The 21,383-nt window shown below is 47.7% G+C and overlaps 1 protein-coding gene across 5 annotated transcripts in view; it reads left to right on the top strand.

Moving 5' to 3' along the window:
- The window catches only part of JADE2 (jade family PHD finger 2), a 171,853-nt gene that overhangs the window by 136,771 nt on the left and 13,699 nt on the right, over positions 1-21,383 (top strand). For all 5 annotated transcript variants that reach the window (XM_019506281.1, XM_019506280.1, XM_019506277.1 and 2 more), the window contains exons 8-10: positions 1,353-1,469; positions 8,330-8,791; positions 16,326-16,443. In XM_019506281.1, the coding sequence (XP_019361826.1) occupies positions 1,353-1,469; positions 8,330-8,791; positions 16,326-16,443 (697 nt within the window). The remainder of the gene's footprint in view (positions 1-1,352; positions 1,470-8,329; positions 8,792-16,325; positions 16,444-21,383) is intronic.

Below are 21,383 nucleotides of genomic sequence, written 5' to 3'. Positions count from 1 at the left end.
TAACCGGCCTATTGCTAAATCTGTCTACCTGTCAGTGAAGCTTCTTTGAAAATTGTCACTTTGGAGATTTCCAGGACAGATCTCAGATCTTGCACTAATGGTCTGAGTAGCAAGTCCAAGCTCTGCTCATAAAGCCGAGTTGAAGCAAGAGGAAAGATGCCAAGGCAGGGGATACTGAGCCAACAGCAGTAGAAAGGGAACTACAGGTATCTACTCTTCTGCCGGCTGTACCTACCCTTTTCATATTTGCTTGTATTCCTTGAAGAATTTCAGCCTTGTTTATATTATGATGGCAGCATTAATTTTTCAACCTTACAGAGCAGGCATTTGCCAGGAGGAAGGTACAGATATTTTTTATTAACAGTGACCTGACAGTGTATTAATCACAGCCCCACCTGGACAGCGAGGTACGCATTGCGTGCATGCAGGGCACTCTGCATTTCTCTTGCAGGCAGCACATGTGTTTCTTTAAGCAGAAATGATTTGCAGAGTGTATTTTGGAGCAATTTTCCATGTGTTACTTCATCCCCCTTCGGCAGGGAGTGCAAATAGAACAGACATGCCAACATTTATTAGAGAAATAAAAACGTGAAATAAAACTTGAATGTAGGGGAATGGATAAAAAAAAATACATAAATATATTTAAAATAATACAGAAATAGGTATGTGTAATTCTTTAGCCACAACAACAGTGGCTCAGCCGTAAGTCTTGTTGCACAGCCGCACAGGGGATAAGGGGGCATAAGGAGTTCCCCTCTTCAGTAAGTTGTCATAACCAAGCCTGTTCAGGGAAAAGACCAGCCATTTTTGGGCTGGGTGGGAGATGGACAGTCAAGGGTGAAATTCAGTGGGTCTTCAGATTCACTCTGTCCCTGCCTGCCGGCTCAAGTCTGGCTTAAGCCTGGCAGTCAGTACAGAACAGTTAGCTACCCCTGCAAGATGCTCCCCCTGGAATAAACTAGATCATGACCCTCAGGATCACACTCATGTACCTGCCTTGCTTCTAGGGTGTTGGCTGGATAGGTAGCCAGTCCAGCCATTTGCACCCAGCCAGAAACAATAGATGTGCCCAGCCACAAGCTGGGTGAGGGAGGCTGTTGTTACACTCCCATTGGTGGTAGATAGCAGTGTCTGGCCCAGCAAAGGTGGTATTTGTCCATACCCTCCATGTCAGGAACTGTTCCATCCATTTCACTCACCTCCGTAGCAGAGGATTTTCCAAATACAGGTGATCCTAGAGGTGACTTTTCAAAAATGCTTCTCCTGTCCTGACCATGAGTTGATCTTTGCATTAGCTTAACAAAGATGCATGATGGCAAGCAATACTAACATAAGCCGTTTGTTGTGGCCAGGTGAGCATCGGATGCCCTGAGAAAATGGAACCCATTACAAAGATCTCGCATATCCCAGCCAGCAGATGGGCTCTGTCCTGCAGTCTCTGTAAGGAATGCACGGGGACATGTATCCAGGTATGAATCAGCTTAGAAAGCTCGATGGACACATTTGGTCTCTCACATGCTTTGGAGGGCAAGGTTTGACCCGAGTGTGGGAACAAGTGTCTGAGTGACAGGTGCCAGAGGTAATGGCAAGGTGCCCAGGAGCCGATCAGGCACCACCATGTGTTGTTGTTTGTAAGTTTTTAATAAATTAACTGCTGTGAATCTAGATTAACTTTCTTTGCGTAACATGAGGATGTTGCCGTAGTGATACTGTAATTACAGGGACTGAAAACGACACTGGTCTGAAATCAGAAACCTGCTACAGCGTGCCTAGGACTATCTGCCAAAAATAAGGGACCTGTGAGCTTTTATGCCTCAGGATTTCACATACCCGTAGCGCTAGACACGGAGCAGTTCTTCATTGGAAAGCCACGATTTGAAATCTGCACTTGATTTTAAATGTATCAGCTAACAAATTGGCATACTTAACATTTACTACACCCCAACTTTTTACCTGCTCTTTTTACCTCACCTCAGCGAATCACAGCAGGTCTCCTATTTACTATCCTTCCTGCAGCCACGTTACTAAGTTTTCCTTGTGGAAAGACTCAGGTATCACAAAAAACTGCGTTCTGACAAGGCACTGACAGTGATGCAATCCTGCGGCACCTCCCCTCCACCTGTGCAAAGAGCCCTGACTACAGGGGAAATGTGGTTTTCCACGTATGGCAATGGGACAGAATTTTTGGAGTTACGTGTCCGCACCACTGCATCCGTCAAAGCCCAGTTACAGGTAGCTCCTTCCACTTCACCTCACTTTGATGTTTGGGAGGGTGCCACAAGGGCAGGCCAGAGGGAGAGCAAGGGAAAAGCTGGTGGATCTCCTGCTATGCGCTACCAACTTCAGAGCTGCTGTGACAACCACGGAGTAACTCTTTAGCTCCCTGAATTGAGGGGAAGTTCCTACCCTTGTGCCAAGTCCAGGAACTCAAGTCTAATGCAGAGGTAGAACTTGGCCCCTCTACACGACATAGCAACGCTATGTAGATGACAGGGAGTAAGTGGCTGATTGAAGAATGGTGATATAGCCTGAACTGGCGAGAAAGCTGCAAGCCTCCACGGTGTTTATGAACTGCACTGATTTTAATACTTTAAAGGGAGCTGTTGAAAAGCAATCCTTTTAGCTCCAAATGAGATCTCACAATGTTTCTTTAAATCTCCAGCCTTGACTCACTTCATTCTGATGGCTCTGGGTGGATCTGCTTATTCACCCTGCCAGATGGAGATATTGTGTCATAATGGCAATTGCTTTCAAAGAACGGAAGGGCAGGGAAACGAGTCAAATAGACTTGGCAGCATCAAAAAGACTTCAGATTCTCTAAGTCTTCATCCTCTTAGCACAGGCATCACACGTGTGCTGCGAGAACCTTTGGATTGAATGGATTTGCATTAAAGGTCACCTGAAATGGAACCCGGTGTTTTATTGTCTCATGTGCTGACAATTTACCCTTTATAAGCCTTCATAAGATTGCCACTGGAATGGCTGACTGTGCCACCCTAACTTTCGCAGGACAGTTCTGCTGAAAGGGAGAGGAATAAGCAGCCAGTGACTTTATTTAAGGCTTTATGAGTAACTAAGCAGCAGGCTGACCTACAGAGGTAAATAAGCAAAGAGTCTTCCACTCTTATCAGAAGTACAAAGCTCTGTGTTTGCAAAAGTGTATATTTGTGCCGCATGTTTTTGATCTGTGTCTATTGATGCAGGTGTAATGTAACCATCTCTGTCAGCAGTGCAGGTTTACAGCAGCTTTAGAGAGAGAGAGAATCTTTTTGCTAAAGCACTTAGCGCTAACTCCTGACAATGGCAAGTAAATGTTTATGGTGCGGACAGGTCTATTACAGCTGGATCGTTAGAAAGAGCTCATCTCAGCAGCTTCCAGTGCTGGCTTTTCCAAGTGCCCAGTCTGACTTGGTTTCATTGAACCAGCAGACCGAGACTGTGAAAGGTGAATCATCCCTTAAGGAGAAGAGGGCTTGTGCTTCAGAGAAGGAAGGTGGGGGGCATTCCTATTTTCTACTGACGCACAGAACCAAATCTTCATTTTAAGAGATGGAGGCACATCCCTTAATGTGTACACAGTTACGGTGTGTGCAAGTGGAGTGAATGTACACACCGATTGCAACGCAGCACCCAACTAGCTGCACACAACTCCGTGCACCGAATTTGAACGTGTAGCTGCACCTACCTCCCTGGGCACCAAGGGAATTTACTCCGGGTAGCCTGCCAGGTCTGACCACCAGCAGAGTGGAAACAAGCAAGCAGAGCAGGGAGCTGAGCAGGAGGGGCTGACCTTGCTTCATGTGCATCATCATTTCCTCCTTGTTTTTCTTTCAGAAAGACTAGGGGTCAGCCCCTCAGCTAGTGTAAATCACTACTATTCAGTTAAATGCAATGCTGACAAGATGGCTATGTATAAGAGCTGTTTTCCAGGCTTCTACTCTGGGGAAATCATGACTTCATAGTGGTTGTTGTGGTTAGACGTGAGACGGTGCCAGAAGGAGCCTGGCCTCTTGGAATTGTCTTGTTTACATTGCTGAACCAGCAAAGACAGTCCAAGGAAGCGTACTGATGATGTGCCCCCGAGGTGCTGAGAATACAGTGTACCAGCACCGAAGAGACGGAGCCGTGCAGCCAGGCTGGTGAAAGCAGAAGCCGATGAAGCATCAGACTGTTGCTGGCAGAGCATGTCATTGCCCTTGTGTGAGAGGGCAGAATGCCAGTTCTCCATCAGCTGGCAGACCTTGGCCCTTCTGAAGACATCATCTCGTGATATTATTATCTTTTTTTCCCTTCCTTTTTTAGGGAAATGACTCAGGTCCTGGGAAGGTGTCGTCTGCCATTTAAATAGCTCTGTAATATTTTCAATTTGGTTTCAGGCCTGAGAACAGTATGGAGACCTTGCTGGGATCTTCTTGCTAATGGCTAAAAGTGAGGAGTCACACCTCGGACTGGCTGAGTAGATAAGAGGCCAGCATTTTTTGCAGATTCTGCATGAAGTCAAAGCCAGAGTGCTGGGAGGGAATGAAGACCATTTGGTCACTAGAGATCAACATTCATTGCCTGGAGAATTACAGCTCATTGTGGAAACTTTTCCCCAAGTTCGAAGCAGAGAAGTCCTTTAGTTCCAGGCCTGCTTTGATTGGAACTGTTCAGTGCTGAAGATGTGCAGAGGTCGGGGGAAACGAGTGTCACGTGTGCGCTCCAGGATGCCAGCCATCCTACTTCTCCCTGTCAGCCAGTAAGAAACCAACAACCCAGCCCAGAGCTAGGACATTTCTGATACAGGAGAGCCCCTCATGCAAAGGAGGTGACATCCAGATCATTTTTGGCAACTAGGAATACCATGGCCCATTTCATAAGATCACAGAGGTATCTGCTCTAGGGTCCTGGCAAGATTTCAGCTTTGGTAATGACATTCATTCTCTCTAAATTTTCCCTCCTGTTCGGCTGGATTTTGCATTGACTTCACCTCCTGCTCCAAATCTGCTGGGTAGCATTGCCGTGAGCTGTTAAACAGCTGTTGCATTCCACCGCCACTGGTGAGTGATATAATCCCCGTATCTTCACTCCACAACGAACCAACTAATGAGCAGGCCAAATTTACCTCTGGTGCAACTCCACTGACTTCCTTGGCCTTACATCCAAGTACAGATGGACTCCACGTACAGCCACCCATGCAAGTATTGTGAGAGCCAAGGAGCTGCCCCAGTCTCTCATGTCCCAGCTCGTTCTGCTTGTCAGACTCCTGTCTTCCCTGAAGAGCAGGCTCGTTCCATTGGCATTCTGTGCTCATGAGAGATTTGATGGATCAATATGTTTTTATTGTCAGTTTATGCAAGGTCCTTTGGTAGCTGCTGCTGAACAGGTACCTTTCATTGTTGCCCTGTCAGCTGAGCTTGCTAATTATTTTCTATTTGCATTTTGGGCACGGTCTCTGACAACTGCTACTTGCCATCTGTTGGAGGAGAAATCCAGGATGAGTGTCAGTCTGTTTGTTTTCTTTCTAAGGTAGTGCAGATTATCTTTCCTGTGTAAAGGGCGAGCTGTAGTCTGTTGTTCTGGCAAAAGCCACAGACACTTTAATAATGATATTAATACTGTTAGTGACGTAAATAGGCAGGAGGAAGGCAACGCTGATGCATGTGTTTTATTAACTTAAATAGTTCACTGGAGCCAGTAAGTTCTTGTTGTCCACTTTTGCTACAGTACAGTAGCTATTTATGCACATAACAGCATAAAGGATCTTCCCAATGATTTAGTTTAAAGTACCCCCAGATGTTATGCCAATATAGAAACAATTGACTACATCAGTAGCTAGATAGCTCTATGCAGTAAAATTACCATGTTGGCAACCAGACAAGAAAACTCAATCAAGGAAACATACAGTTGGCAAAGATCTCCTGTCTTAAAGTGCCATTAGAGTCAGGAAAGTGACTCCAGCGAGTGACACTGCATTTCCTCGTTGTATTTATTTTCTAAGAGACTTTCATATCACGTGTGTGCAGTTTAAAAGCGAAAAGGTGATGTGCTGGCTCTACCGAATAAATCAGGAGGCTGGAAATCAAGTTGTGCTCTCTCTGCCCCCTCCATTGTTACCAGAAATAACGAGGCTGCTTTCTGCACTCAGCTGGCACTTCTGTGACACCAGCTTCCTCTGCAGTAGCAACAGTGGTAGCCATGAAAACATCACTTCTGACCAACTGCTTCTACATGGTGGGACCCGAGATACTGGTGTTAGTTCTCACCATAAGTACAGGGAAATATGGTGATGTCCCTATTACCAGATTTGGCTTATCTGGATACATAGTGACACAATCAGAAACAAGGTACAAATGAGCTTACTTAACTGGGGTAAGGAATGGAGGGGCTGGGTGGCAGAAGGAGCTAATGCATTGTTTGCCTTTCACTTCTGGAGACATGGTTTCAAATGTGGTGTGGAACGCGACCAGGTGAGCCCTAGGATCACAGTCTAATCACTGATGGATAGTTGTGGTGATCTCAGCATTGGCAAACTCAGAGATCCACTCTGGCACGTTACCGCAGTTCTGGCACAATTGGCAGCTTCTGTTTGCCAGAGAGAACGAATGCTGAGAATCAACAGGAGGAAGTACGGGTCAGGACCGAGCAGGGCTTGATCTGAAGCCCACTGAAGTCTTTATGAATCTTCCCACTGGTTTCAGTGAGAGTCTCAGCATGAATTCTCTCTGGCATGCAGGTCTATGCGAGCAGCAAATGTGCTATGTGCCGTGCCTGGCCCAGGACAAAGTAATCCCTGGCTTTCACCATCACTGGTGAATTCATAAACAAAGTAAAGGGAAAATAGCTAAAAACAGCAACGTGGAAAGCTTGTGCTTAGTGACTTAATCACAGGGCATGAATCCAAGGCTGATGGACAAAGATATAGAAGTAATGAAGCTTTGCACTCCAAGTGCAACTTGAAGTGTTTTTCTGTTTGAGCCTGACAACCTACTGCAACCCTCCCCCAAAAGGAGCTGCGTCCTGAATTGTTTATCAGCAGCCTTCAGGAAATATCACACATTTTAATGTGGTCATTCATGCTGGAACTGCTCATTTTTTCTCCCCACAAGAACAATGTTATATAAGCTGCTAAATGTGGTGTCTACAGTAATAAGCTGCTTAGAATGGCTCGTTATTGCAGTTTAACTGGTCATTACCAGCTGGAATAAACTGATTTCTTATGGGTTATGGTTTAAATAACTACCTGACACTCTGAGCCATTAAAAAAGAGGTAATGAATAGAGGGTGAGAGTGTTCTGAAATGTGTACAGCCAGTGAGCGTGCTTTCTGCAAGAGGAAATCATTTTTTTTAACTTTTGCTGCCTGTGGAATCCAGAGTAATTTAACCTTGGGGGAATTTAGGGAACTTGCTTTAAATTCTGATCTAAACTAACTTTTTTGACCACAAGTTAGCCACTGCCCCAGTTTCCTCCATTAACGGTGATGATGCCTGTTGTAGATAAGCTGAGGGTCCCTTTTTCCCTCTTTTTACTCTTTTTAATGAAACTAATTAGAGGCTATGGAATTTCAAAGGGAGACTCACTTTTTAATAAGGGCAGTATGCTTCAGGAGCATTGGAAGCTCCTGAGATTCCAGTTTTATTCATGAACTTCAACCCCCTCGATAGGCTTCAAATAAATTCAGTGTGGTGGGTTTTAGGTTTTTAAAAAAGGAAAAAGTAATATAATTCCTGGGGGAATTTGCAGGGAGAGATAAGTTAATTCTTGTATCAGGAGAGACCTATTTGCCAACAACAGTCATGTTATCATTACAGCGGTCCACAATACTGACAGCAGTATTGGACATACCATTGGAAAGCTTATTTTATGGAAGCAAAAGAGAGCCATGATCTCAACATGGAGGATAAGAAAGATTTTAGGACTGATATTAAAAGGGGCTAAATGGATGTAGCAGTCTGATGAAGACTGGGTTTCTTCTGCTAGGACATTTCTGATAATGGTGACTGGCTTTGCACATGGGATTTGGGAAGTGCAGTCATTTCCCATAGGGGTATCTGGTTTTTGCACAGTGTCAAGTTCTTATTCCTTGACCCTGTCAATCAGCCGGGTGCCCTAAAGTAACGTGCAGTCAGTTACTGCATTAGACATGCTACATTCATGCTTTTTATAGGCAGGCCAGGCTCTCACATGTTGTGATCCTTTCGCAGTGGCCAAGTATCGCTGCAGTCAGTGATACCCTGTTTACAGCCGTTTAACAGGAGCGAGCACGTGTCCAGTCCTTCAGTGTACCAATAAAAAAATAATGACAGTGAGTGAAATAATCCAAGTTCTTTGCTTTGTCTTCCCTCCAGTGCTCCATGCCCGCCTGCATCACTGCATTCCACGTCACGTGCGCCTTTGATCACAATCTGGACATGCGGACTATTTTAGCGGAGAATGACGAAGTGAAGTTTAAGTCCTTCTGCCTTGAGCACAGCAGTGGTGCCACTAAGCCCCCAGACGAGGCACGGACTGAACCCGACCAAGCCCAGCTGGACTTAGAAAAGGTCACGCTACGGAAACAGAAGCTCCAGCAGTTGGAAGAGGATTTCTATGAACTTGTGAAGCCCTCAGAGGTGGCTGAGAACCTCGACATAAGTGAGTCGCTGGTGGATTTTGTGTACCAGTACTGGAAGCTGAAGAGAAAGGCTAATTCCAACAAACCGCTGCTGACACCCAAAACAGATGAAGTGGACAACTTGGCTCAGCAGGAACAGGATGTGCTCTACAGACGCTTAAAGCTCTTCACACATCTCAGGCAAGACCTGGAGAGGGTGAGTACACCTTCTGCTACCCTGATTCTCTCCCAGTCACCCAGACACTTCTAGCAGGCAGCTGCTGGAAAAAGCCATCTTCATCTCTGTCGACCTGGTTAGCTCTTCCACAGGGTCTGGCCACTGTAAGTACTCTTCTGTGACTCGTCTGCTCTGCCCTGTCTGTTTGCTCTCAGTACCTGAAGTTCTGCATAAAGCAACTAGTGTGTTATCAAAGAAAGGAACAGAAACCCCCCCCAGACCTCTTCACTCTTTTTTCTCCTCATGCATAAGCACAGGAATATTTTCTTTTTAAAATGTGCCAAATGTTACAGTCATACTGTTTCCCTGCTCCAGCTCAGGTCCTAACGGATATGTGCCTTCATCACAGGATGCCAGCACAGCTGAAACGAGTTCCTGTGAGTCCCAGCAGTGACATCAATTTCTGAATGTGCATTGAGTTTAACCTCTGTTCTCCGCTCCAGAGGGGAGCCCTCTCGCACAGGGGAGAGACCCACTGCCAAGGCAGCACAGCTACCTGTGCCTTGCCCGCTCTGGGAATAAAGGGCCATTAACCGGACGGGGAGCCAGACTGTGCCGATAGCCGAGTGTCATTTCCACCCCATTCACCAGCGTGAAAACCACGTTAGACACAGAAATGGAATTTGACTTTTTTTTCAAAAGCAAATAGTAAAGACAAATCCAGTGGCATGAGTGAAACATGGGGCCAATGGATGTGATGCTCTTATGTGGGGTACAGATCACTTCCTCTGGGATGTTGCTGTGTGATCAGAGCCCTGTGGCACACACAGGCACATCACAGTGAATGGTGCCCAGAAAGGTTTGCTGCTCCTCAGGCCACCGCCAGGACAGTCCTCCACTTGGCCCGTGTCCTCGAGGGCACCACGCTGGCTTGTTAAGGAAGAATCAACGTCAGCAGAGTTACAATAATAAACTTTTGTGACAGGTCTTGCACTGAATGCCGTCTGCCCTCCCCTGCTGCATTGGCTTCTGGCTCCGTGCTTGTAAGCAGGCAGTAAAGAGAAATGTGTAAGGGAGGGGATCTCTGAAACGCCACGCTGCCAGTGCCCTTAGTGTTTTGTCAGTCTCATTTGCCTGAAAGGAGCTAGCAGGACTTAGGGGGAAGCAGAGGCCATTTGGGAGAGGGGCTGGGTACTGTGCAGAAGAGACGAAAACAAGAGGGAAGGAAGCAATACAAAATGTGTCGTGAAACAACACAAAATTGGGGAGAGAGGGTTGGGAAACTCCATTGTCGCAGGAAGGAACGGTGCACAGGACGTCACGTCAGCGAGTCGTGGAAACCCCTCTGAGCTCATAGGGGCCTTGCTCTTGCACAAGCAGGGCAGAGGCACTGCTAGAGGTCCTCTCTGCTGCTGGCAGGGGTCATGGCGGGTGTCTGTGGCTCTAGTGGGAGGCTGAGAGGGAGAGTTTGTTTCTGCCGCTCTTGCCTTCCCACCTCCTCTGAGCGCCTGCCTTCCCTGCTGCTCCTTCTGGGACAGTGGGAGCACTCGACTCTTGCCAACAGCCAGGCCCCTCCAGCAGCGCAGCCAGCGCTGTCCCCTCTGCTTGACCAGCGGCAAAGGAGACCCTTGGCCCCAGGTGAGGTTGAGCAGAGAGCATGGCAGCCAGGCCTGCTGATGCCTTCCTTGTCTTTCAGAGCTGTTGTAAGACCCCTGTTAATCAGGTACGTTTAGCTCCTCAGAATAAAGGCCCTACAGAAAGGTGCGTGCTTATTGTAGGACAGGAAATATTTTAGCCTTGGGCTATGCCCCTGCAATGCATCAGGATTTCTCTGTTACCCGGACTGGCATTTTAAAGAAGGAGCATTCAGCATGACTTGCTAATGCTTTCCAGGAATGCGAGGCCCACAGAGCCTCTCTGTTTCACTGACATGAAAGCCCAGTCACCCAGAAACCTAGCACAACCTTGTGCAGTCCAAACCAAGCTGTTTGCTTGTGGTGTCAAGGCACTGGCTTCAGTCACTCTGCCGTCCCTCCTCCGTGCATTGGGAAAGCCTCGCCCTGCCTAGAGACCTTCCACTGGATGCAGATGTCTGCAGTCAGGTTTCTTGTCTGTGACAGTCGCAACCCTTCTGTCTCCTTACAACCCTTGCCGAAGTCCCCTTCACTGCCTACCCCAGCCTCCCTTGTTCCTGCCTTTACTGTTTCATGGTTAAATCAGTGAAACACCCTTTCTGCTGGAATCCCCCTCCCCTGTTCCTGTCTATTCCTGTGTCTCTACTGTAGGAGTTCCAGTAAGACATTTTTAGCTTATTCCACAAGCTCGCTGTCTCAGATCAGCTGCAGAAAAAAAGCTGTACGCTTCCAGGAGTGTCATATCAACATCTGAGACTGCTTGGGTACGAGGGAATGGGGGTTGTTTAGCAATGTAAATGTGTAAATATCAGCAGTCTCTAAGCAGAGGGCAAATGATATTTTCTTCTAGGAATACAAAATCAGAGTGGAAAAATATTGCCAAACATTTTGATAGAAAAGTTGCCGGAGGCAACGGTTTCCTTTGTAAAGAAATTTTAGTTTGATGCTTGGTTCCATCCAGAACAGAAAGAAGGGGACATAGTAAAGCATACAGCATTTGAATCACCCCTTTGCCTCTTCATGTAAGGAACTTTAACAGAAAAGAGCGACTTTCCCTCCTGCAGAAGTAAGTGCTTCCAAATTGTTCTGAAGGAGAACGTAAGCTCCAGCATAACCTTCTCCTAGGACCCTAGCGGTTCAGATGTGTGAGCCTGTCACTCAGAACCAGGGTCTGGCAGTAAGGTCTATCCCATGTCAACTCCAAAAAGATGCAGCTCAGACGAGATCCATAGAGCCGATAGAAGAGCTGATTAGAGAGCAAGGCATGTGTAACTGTTCTGCAGGGAAGAGGGAGACAACAGGACTACCTGCAGTCCTGGAAGGGCATGAACATGCCAGAGGGCAAAGCAATATTTGAGTTGCTGCTGGAGGATCTGTTAGTATAACACTGTCCAATTTAGAAAGAAGGTTATGCTGATTATCAGGCCTGGCAAGTGAGAGCTCCTGGATTGCAGAATTGTCTGCTCTAGAGAAATAACGGATGCCCCATTGACTGGGACAAACTGTTAGAAAACGTACGGCAGGCACTAACCCTGCTTGCGCGGCACATGGACTTGCTGGTTACACAAGCCGGCTCCATTCCTGGGATCCTGCTTTCTCTCTCTATCTGTATTTAACTATTTATTTTTAAGATTGAAAAAAAATCAGTAACAAATAGCTAGGATTGCCCTGGTGCATTAAAAAGCACAATATTTCTTTGAGCACAGGGGCTCTACCTCTTTCATGACATTGGTTACGAGCAGTTGTTTTGTTTGTCTAGGCTGCTATTTACAATTCAGATGCTGGAAGCTTGCTGTCAATGTGAAAATTCATGCACATTAATTCATTTGTAAAGAGAGAGCAAATATAGTGTGGGGCAAATGTAAATACACGATGTCTCCGTTACCACAGGCAATGCAGCTTTAAAAAAAAAGCTGACAGCCTAGACTGCTGTTTATCATTTTGGTATCAGACATTAGGGAAGAGGGGAAAAAAAGGTCAGGCTTGATGCGTCACCATTAGAGGCGCAGCGGCTCCCGGACTCTTACAGAGGAGGTAGCCTGTGAATCGTAAAGAGTCCCGCTCCATGGCTTGGGGAGGGAAGGAAGAACCCAAAGGAGAAGTCTATGGGCGTGCACCAATGTGTCTGCTCAAGTTATTCAGCTCCTGGGAGCCAACTTTTGCTTCCTGCTTCATTGCCTGTAGCTGTGCTCCTGGGCATCCATCTAGTTCAGCTTTGGGAGAGTCAAGACACTGAGTAAATATTCCCTGTCAGGTCAGATTAGATCCCATTTGCATTTTGTCTTTTACCCATTTCCTCTAAAAGATGTTGCCCCTTCCCACTGAGGCGGCAGTCACAGCATCACTCCAGCACAAGCAAACATTAGCTGGTGTCACCTGGCATTTGTGCTGACTTGGCTTGCTTATCAGTAGTTCCTACACGGGCATATGATGGGCTGCTCAGGTCAAGTACAGATGATTCACATGCACATGAGGGACCAAATCCTGTCCATGCCAGGATGCCTCCTGCACTCTTTGCACCAGGGATGGCATCACACGGGGCTGCAACAGCGAGCTGTGAGATGTACTCTGCTGAGCAGGAGCAACACATGCCCCTACAGCCTGTTGGATTTTGCTGCTGGTGGCACTAACCGGCTGGCACAGGGAAGGAGCTCACGCCAGGTGTTACCGAGAGGAGAGCTTGGCTCATTCAGTGTGGAGCTTCCAGCAAGTCAGGTGGGCTGAGGGCAGAAGCAAAACGACATCTCTGCTACCTCACTCCCTGCCCCGATGATGCCTGAGAAAAGGCTTGGACCATAAATAAAACCCTGCCACAGGGGAGCTGCTGATTTCTATCCCTACACTGGAGTAGAGCCGAGCTCTACTGTCATTAATACCTGGTGTGAGCTCCAGTTAGTACCACCAGCAGCAAAATCCAACAGGCTGTAGGGGCATGTGTTGCTTCTGCTCAGCAGAGTGCCTCTCACAGCTCACTGTTGCAGCCCCACATGGTGCCATCCCTGGTGCAAAGCGTGCAGGAGGCATAGGTGACTGGTAGGGGACGCACGTGCCCCTCTGAGAGAGCTACCTCTGCTGCCGACACCACCAACGGCTCTGTCCCCACCGCTGACGCTGCTTGTAGCGTCTGCAGGTGCTTGCCAGCCCCCTCCCCACCGCCAGCTTCTGCAGGTGCCCCCCCAGACTCAGGAGGCACCAGTCGCCAAGGCAGGAGGCATCCTGGCACAGACAGGATGTAGTCCCTCGTGCATGTGGATCATCTCTACTTGACTGCTACCACCTAAGCAGCTCAGGGCCCCAGTTCTTCAGCTTGAGGGCCGATCCTGAACTCCCGGGCCATTGCCCAGCTGCAGGAACCCTCTACCTGCAGTGGGACTGACCTGTGAGGAAGTAACTTGACACTTTTCCCCCTTCCCCTCCCCTCCTTCTGCGGTGGAAGTTGCAGCAGGCGCCCTGTGGTTGGAGGGGACAGCTGTCTGCAGGCGGGTTGCTGTCCCTGCTGAAATTCCTGGCGTGGCCAGGTTTCGTGCTAGCTAGAGCACTTCTGTGGAGCGTTTATCATGAGTGGTCTTCAGGAGGTGACCGTCCCTCCGGCGCATCCAGGACAGTTTCGACTCTCCAAGGACTGGGTTTAGTTGCAAAGCTTTGCTGTTTGCAGCTAGAAAGTTTCTCTAGTGCGACTGCATTCCCCAAGCTAGACCCAATACGCCAGCAACTAACAGCTAATATTTGACTCATCTGAGTAAACAACAGAAAGGGTGGCGGTGGGCCAGGCTCTGGGTTGGTGTTTATTGACACAGCTTCAGGGAAGTCAGTGGCCCCAGGCCAGTGCTCACCAGCTGAGGTCCCAGCCCGCTATCTGTTCTGTACTTCATATCTCATGTGCAGCGTCCTAGCATCTGGCTTAGAGCGACAGCCAATTTTGTGATCAGCCCCTGGTTCTCAGTCGCTCAGTAGCATGGATAGGGTGAGCAGTGCAACGAGCTCCCACAGTTGCTTTTCCTCGCTGCCTGACCCTGTAGCCCAAGCTCAGATGAAACTTCTTTGCTGATTTCAGTGAAAATAACATGCACATGAGAAGGGCAGGATTCAGCCAAGGGGGCACTATACCACTGGGCTCTTAGGAGTTTTTGTAAAAGTTTCTAAATCAAGTGCAAACGGGAAGAAAATGCTACCCATGTACACATGTGTGCGCACAGTGCAGATCGGGAGCTGGGGTGAGTAGCCCCATTGAAGTCATCGGAGAATCACTGATGAACTGATAGTTGGCAGTTTTGATCACGGTGTCAGCCAGACCTCCACTGTGCTCCTTATACCTCTGCATGTCAAGAAACACCTTGCTCTTCTCTGGTAAGATATTCCTCACATCCAAGGATCTCAGAGCTCGTCAGAGTCATTCGCTTCCTCAGTGGGTGTCTGAGCATCAGTCACCATGTAACATTAAAGCCCAGCTATTGACCACAGTGGTTGCAATGCTAATCCCCATCAGTCCAACAGGGTAAGATGGTCAAGTAATTTAAACTCTGACCCCCATGGGTTCTGTCTCCCAGTGCTTTCATTCAGATTAATAGCCTGGTTTAAAGGTCACCCCACAGCCTGTGCTGGAAGTCAATCCAGAGTTGTTGCACCAGGAAGTAGATGCAGAAGATGAAATCTCTCTCCTTCTTTGTGTTTGCCTGAGCTATTCTGGACTGAGGCACCTGGCGTCTCTGGTGCTGAAGTCCGGGGCTTTCCTATGAGCTCAAGTTCTTGAACTTTGACTGGGATGGTAAAAGTTAAACGTTAACTGGCTGATCCTTACCCTCAGCGGAAGATGATCACGTTTGCACAGAACGGTGACCACATTGCGTTTGTGAATATGTCATATGTTATACGAAGGGTGCGAGGAGCAGCTTCTAACCAGCACAGTCTGAGCACTCCACAGCACTCCCCTGCTTCGTTTCCTCAGTTTTCTTGGAGAAGAGGGTAGAGTCTAGGAAGGAGATTAGTGGCATCACCTCTCTCCAAACTGGGTACCACAGCAGCAGAAACCTGCGCCTGTGCCCTGATGAAGCTGTGTCTGGTGACCTGTGTATAGAAACTGTTGTGGGTCCTTGAGTGTGCCACACCACCAAGCATCCACACTTTGTATTAGAAAGGCCTGCAAAGCAGCCCTCTGTAGATGCTGGGGGGATAGTGGAGTGGGAGGGCAGCCTCTGTACTGCACTCCCCTGCACCCGAGCACAGGGCATGCATGGGAAGAAAGCAGAAAAAAGCTCCTTTCCCGGTGCAGGTGGCAGCCATGATGTGCCTTCCTTGTATTAGGGAGGGTAGATGGGGTGGGCAGCAATGTACCACATCTCAGAGGGAATACGGCTGGACTGGGTGCGGGTGCATCCCTGGCACCTTTCATCCCAGCATGTTGGGAAGTGTCTGAAGGGCTGCACTTAGGGAGTACTCACTGTACCTTGTTTGCAGAGAGGGATCTGCCAGAGCAGGTCTGAGCCCCTAGAAACCCTGTTTCTTCTTTGCCTTTCTAAACATAACGACATTTGCACCATGCACCTGCCCTCTCCCTTCCCTGGGGGGGCTCCAGTTCTCAGGATCTGAAAGGGGCCTACAAGCTTTGTCCCTCTTCTCTGATGAATGTCTTTATTTTTATGTCCACTAGCTGATTTGGGCCAGGAGTTTTGGAGCTGGTGATATCCTGTGTCCTGCAGTCCTGGCCCACTCAGAATTTCCCCAGGGGGAGTTTTCAGTGCACCAGGAGTGCAGGGCTGTCCGGCCAACAGTGAAATGGACAGAAAGGGTGAGGACAGGGAGGCCAGGATTTCTCCGGGCAGCAGACGCGGGGCAGTAGTTAGAGGCAGCAGTGGGTCAGCCAACTCTCCAGGAGCACTGCTGGGAGCCTGGAGCTTTTCGAGGCCTTTCTTACAGTAGGAACCCTGTCTTGTGTTTCGCAGGTTCGAAATCTCTGTTACATGGTAACAAGGCGGGAGAAAATGAAACACTCCATTTGCAAGCTGCAGGAGCAGATCTTCCATCTCCAGATGAAGCTCATCGAGAAGGATTTTTATCCAGGTAGGGGCTGGTGCTACTGCTGGGGCTGGGAGAACTTGTTACTACAGATGTTTGCCTTTCTCGTGTGCACCATAAGGACATCTCCAGGGTGCAGTGGTGGCAAGCTTGCCATGTTGACTGCCCCCTGGCCTTGTTTATGACAATAAACTCATGGCTGCAGCAGCTGCTGAGAAGTGCAGCAAGTTAAGCACAGCTGCTGGCATATCCACATCCACTGTGGGCTTGTGAGTAGGACACTAGGACACAGCCCTGGGAGTCAAGACTGGTCCCACCACACATTCACTGTGCACCTAGTCTGGTCATTTCAGTGGGAGCAGGTGCCCAAATGAGACTGAGGAGTCACGAAGAGCTGCACCCAGCTCAGGAGTCAGAAGCTGGATTTTCACAGTTAGGGCGGCTAGGAGCTGGAACCAACTTCCAAGGGAAGTGGTGCTGGCCCCTACCCTGGGGGTCTTTAAGAAGAGGCTGGATGCCTACCTGGCTGGACTCATTTGAGTCCCGTTTCTTGTTTTGGGGTTTTGTTGTTCTCCCGCCCTGGCGGGGGGTCGGGCTAGAAGATCTACTAGGTCCCTTCCGACCCTAAATCTATGAAACTATGAAACCTCCTGAGTTGTAGTTTCCTCAAGTGGACAATGGGGGAAGTGGTGCCCACACTCCTTGTCACATGCTACGAGATAATAAAGCTCCGTGTAGGTGATTAGGTATTCTGATGATTATTGTCATATTCAGAAAGACACTTGTCCCATGGCCCAGCCGGGAGTCTGAGGTTATAGCTGTCACTGACCCTCTCCAAAGCACTGATGTTTCAGTTGTCAGAGAGAAATTAGCCAGAAACATTCAGCCATTTGCTTGACAGTTAAACTAAAACAACATGGGCCTGGCCTACTCTTGCAGGACTGAGATGCTCTTGCTGGAGAACATTGTGCCATTGCATCTCCACCTCCTGTCTGGATGGTGATTGCAGTTCCAGGGCACAGATCTATCCGTGTTGGGGTTTCCAGCTGAAACATCTGGCTCCTTGGCATGTTTTAGTTGCACTGGATTCCTTGCAGCGACCCCTGGCTCTGTGAGGAATCAAAGGTTGAGCTGCTGATGGGATGTCTTTGGCTTCTAGGTGCCATCTCCTTTTAACTTTAATAGTCTGCTTTTCACGCTGCTCTATGTCTCTGCCAGCAGAGACCCTCACACATGCAGTTTGGGAAGCCCTTAGAAGTTTGTATTAGGTAACTAACGTCAGAGCAGCTGCTTTCTTTCCTCTTTGCTTTTCTTAAGAGCACAGTGGCTGAGCCGGCACCCTATGAATTTCTCCCCTGTTTGTCAACGGCAGCGCAGGACCCCATCGCCTGGCCGGCAAAACAGTTTTTCCAGTAGCAGGATCTGGCTTTCTGGCAGGCTCTTCTGCCAGTTATTGTTTGTGGCTTTGGAGTTGCCTCTGAAGGCATCACGTTTGGGGTTTCTTCAGGAACTCTCTGGACTGCATTTTCCTGTACAGAAGTTTCCTTTGACTGAAGTTCTGGAGTCTGAGAAATGTACATGTGCAAAAGCCTGGGACTTGGATCCCATTCAAATGCCTCGTGTTAGGCTGTCCCAGGTCACCTTATGGTGCAGAGGCAACACTCCAGGAGTCACACACGGTGTATTCACATGAGCTATGAGCCGAAAGCATATTCACATGAGAAAGCCTGAGCATGTCAGGAGCTGCCTGCCCATGGTACCCAGGAATTGCAGGGAGGGTTGCAGGTTTCCACAACTGTTCAGGTGTTGTGGAGACGTAGCTGTGCAGGACTTTGATTAGATGCTGCTATAGGGCCTGGTTACGGAGGTTTTGAGCACCTGCTCCAACAACCTGACTTATTTTGAATGGTCTTTTATTCCACAAAGCACCCCATTGCAATCAGTGGGATTGCTGATGGACAACAGTAGAAGGACCTAGTTCATTGACCCCATTTTGAGTTGTGGGTCCTCAACACTGTCTGAAAATGACATGCGCATCCCTCATGCCCATGGTCTTCTGCTGAGAGCGTTGCTTTGGGCCTCTGTCTAGTTTCAAAATAACCAGATTGTCATGGGGCAGCCGTTGAACTCCAGAAATCAGAACTGCACTGAATTCCCTGAAGGGGGTTAGGGTTTTCATTTCTTTAACACTGAAATTTTAAAACTTAGATCTGGACATTTATTACTTGTCTGTAACAATGGGAATGGTTTTCAAGTGGACAGTTTTGCATGATTTTATTTCCAGAGAGGGTGTATGTGTACAGTGAGCATATACCAAATGCGGAACTATTCCAAATTCTGTTTGGAGGACTTGAGCTCAGCCATGGAGATGTATGAGAAGTGTTTGCGCCCTGTTACTTAGGCCTTTTCAGCTTCCAATTTTGTGAAGAATTCACAAAATTGGAAGCATACATACATACATACATACAATGCCAGGCTGAATAGGATGGCATTGAGAGAGACCGATCTCAAGGGTTGTACTCACCTGAGTCTGTTAAATCGTTGGCATACTTTCTCCCAAAGCAAAGTCGCTTTCCTTCAGGGAGGGCAAGCTCATTTGGATGGGATGACTCGTGACACCGAGAGACTTGGGGTGCAGAGAGATCATGATGGTTATTTACAAAGCTCAGTTCAGCTCCAGGGAAGTGATTCCTCCAGATCTTGACCCACTCGTGAAAATCTGAAAAAAGCTCAGAAGATTGGGTTGGCTGACAGGAGGCAAGTAGGAGAGAACACATTAAGGGAAGGGAAGGGAAAGATTTTGTACCCTGATGCTCTCTCCAGCTTATTTGTAGCACACGTGTTCGAGATGACAATGTGCTGGGCAAACATGGTGTAGTACCTCTTCCGCTTTAGAAAAATACCATGTAAACTGGAGAGTCCATGTCAGATGCCCCAAAGGAACCTCTTCTGCCCACCAGGTAGGTTTCAGGGATGCTAAAGAGTGACCTAGCCATGGCTCGGGAATGAACAGCAGTATTATACATGGGCTTTTGTGGTGCTAGTGCAGTACTGCTGTGTGATTCAGGATGCTGCTTCAGTCCTCATTGCTTCACAGCAGTCTGGGTCATTTTAAGGCAGGTTGTGGTATAATCTCAGACTGCATTTACAGCTGAGCATCAGCGAAGCAGAATAGGCAGAAGTGCCTAAAGCAGGTTAGGCACCAAACACCATGGTAATCCATGGGAATTCAGTGCCTTGGCTTTTCTGGAGATCACTCTCAGCACCACCCGGCATCCTAACACACTGAAATCCCTTTAGAAATGTGGCCCTTAGTGAATGCAACCATACCTGGAAAACACATTGACAAAACGTAATAGCTGCAGTTTGGCCATGCTTCTATGATTAAAACTAAAATTTGCACTTCCCTCTACTTTACAACAAAGCCACCCAGTAGCGACTGGTGATGCCTAGTGATTAGATCTGTTGTCAGGTCTGAGCTCCAGCATCCCTGCTGGCAGCGTGTTTTGGGAACCTCAGAGAGCAGATGCTCTAGGTTACTATCCTTACAAATGTTGTGTGTCTACGTAAGGAAGACTAGATTGATTCACACGGTGTTTGTTTCTGCCTAAAGGTGAGTTATCACAGAGAGAATACTGTAGTTACCCACTGATTCATGTGACGGCTTTGTGTGCAAGCTTTGTAAGTACTTAATACATTTTGATGCAAATGTTATTTTCTCCTGCTCCAAATGGCACACATTTGCCAATTAGCTTTATGATCTGAACTGACTGGAGCTGAGCTGTCTATCTCGAAGGACAGGATTTTTTCTTAAGGCTGAGAACTGATTGGTAGCCTCTGGTGATGACTGCTGTCATTAGTGACATGGACATGATGCAGAAGAACTCAGGAGTGTAGGACCGCATCCTTAACGGTCTTTGCATGCCCTTTCAATTCATTGAGAGTTAGGCATCTAAATGCCTGGGAGGATGGGGGCCCTCCAGCCTGGTCCTGCTCCCTTTGAAGTCCCTTTCAGTTTTGCTTTTCTATGAGAAGAAGCAGGGAGAAGCCATATAATTGCAAATCCAGATGTAGAGAAGAAATTGTGGCTTCTTTAGCCAGTTAGAGACCCAGACATGTATTATGTGACCAGCATATTAGCATATATCTGTTCCCAGCGGTAGAGCATGGACCTAGCTCTGGCTATATCTATACTCACGCAGGTCAAGAGTAAATCTGCTGAAGTTAGTGGTGTTGCTCTAGTTTAAAATTGGTCCAAGCATGATAAAAATTAGGCCCTACTTTCTAGCTGCTGTTTCTGTGACAGATAAACAGCTCATTCAGGCACTGGCCCTGCCATGACACGGAGTAGATGGATCTATGAAAAGCATTGCATATTGACTTCCTACTTGCCATGTGTTTGACTAAATAACAACTCTTATGCCGAGTCTTATGTTTGTGCATCAGTTCAGTAATCCCAGCGGCCTCAGAAGCTATTAAACAAACCCAAAAAGTTCCTGAGAGTTACATTTCCGTTCTTTTGATCTTTAGCCGAGAATCTTCCCCCAGCAAAAAAGAAAACTTATTTCCTGGAAGCTGATTCAGGGTGGCCCCACTTGCTGTCACTTATGGCTACAGCAGACATTTGGCTCTCCTGGGACGGGTGTTTGGAAACAGAGGATATGAACCCATGCTTTCTTGTTGTCCCTTCCAGTAATTCCTCCCTCATATCCAGCACATGTTCTCCTACTGTGTTGGCCCCGATTACAAGTTGGTGAACAGGATCTCTCGTACACAGGCCGATTCCTTAAGATCTTTAGGACTTAGCGTTGTTTCTGCTGCAGAGTTAGCAAGACGTCTGCTTTTTATCGTTGTAAATATTATCTCAGAGGTGCTTCCTGTGTCAGTATTTACACCACAATTCATGATCATGAATCTACACCACGATTCATGATCACACCAGATAGGCTGCATTTTAGAGCCCGATAATGCAAAATTCTCGTGGT

This window comes from Gavialis gangeticus, unplaced genomic scaffold (assembly GCF_001723915.1).
Source record: "Gavialis gangeticus isolate Ggan-Ray unplaced genomic scaffold, GavGan_comp1, whole genome shotgun sequence".
NCBI lineage: Eukaryota > Metazoa > Chordata > Crocodylia > Gavialidae > Gavialis > Gavialis gangeticus.
The sequence above is the reverse complement of the archived record's forward strand: the minus strand, read 5'-3'. Positions and strand labels throughout refer to the sequence as shown.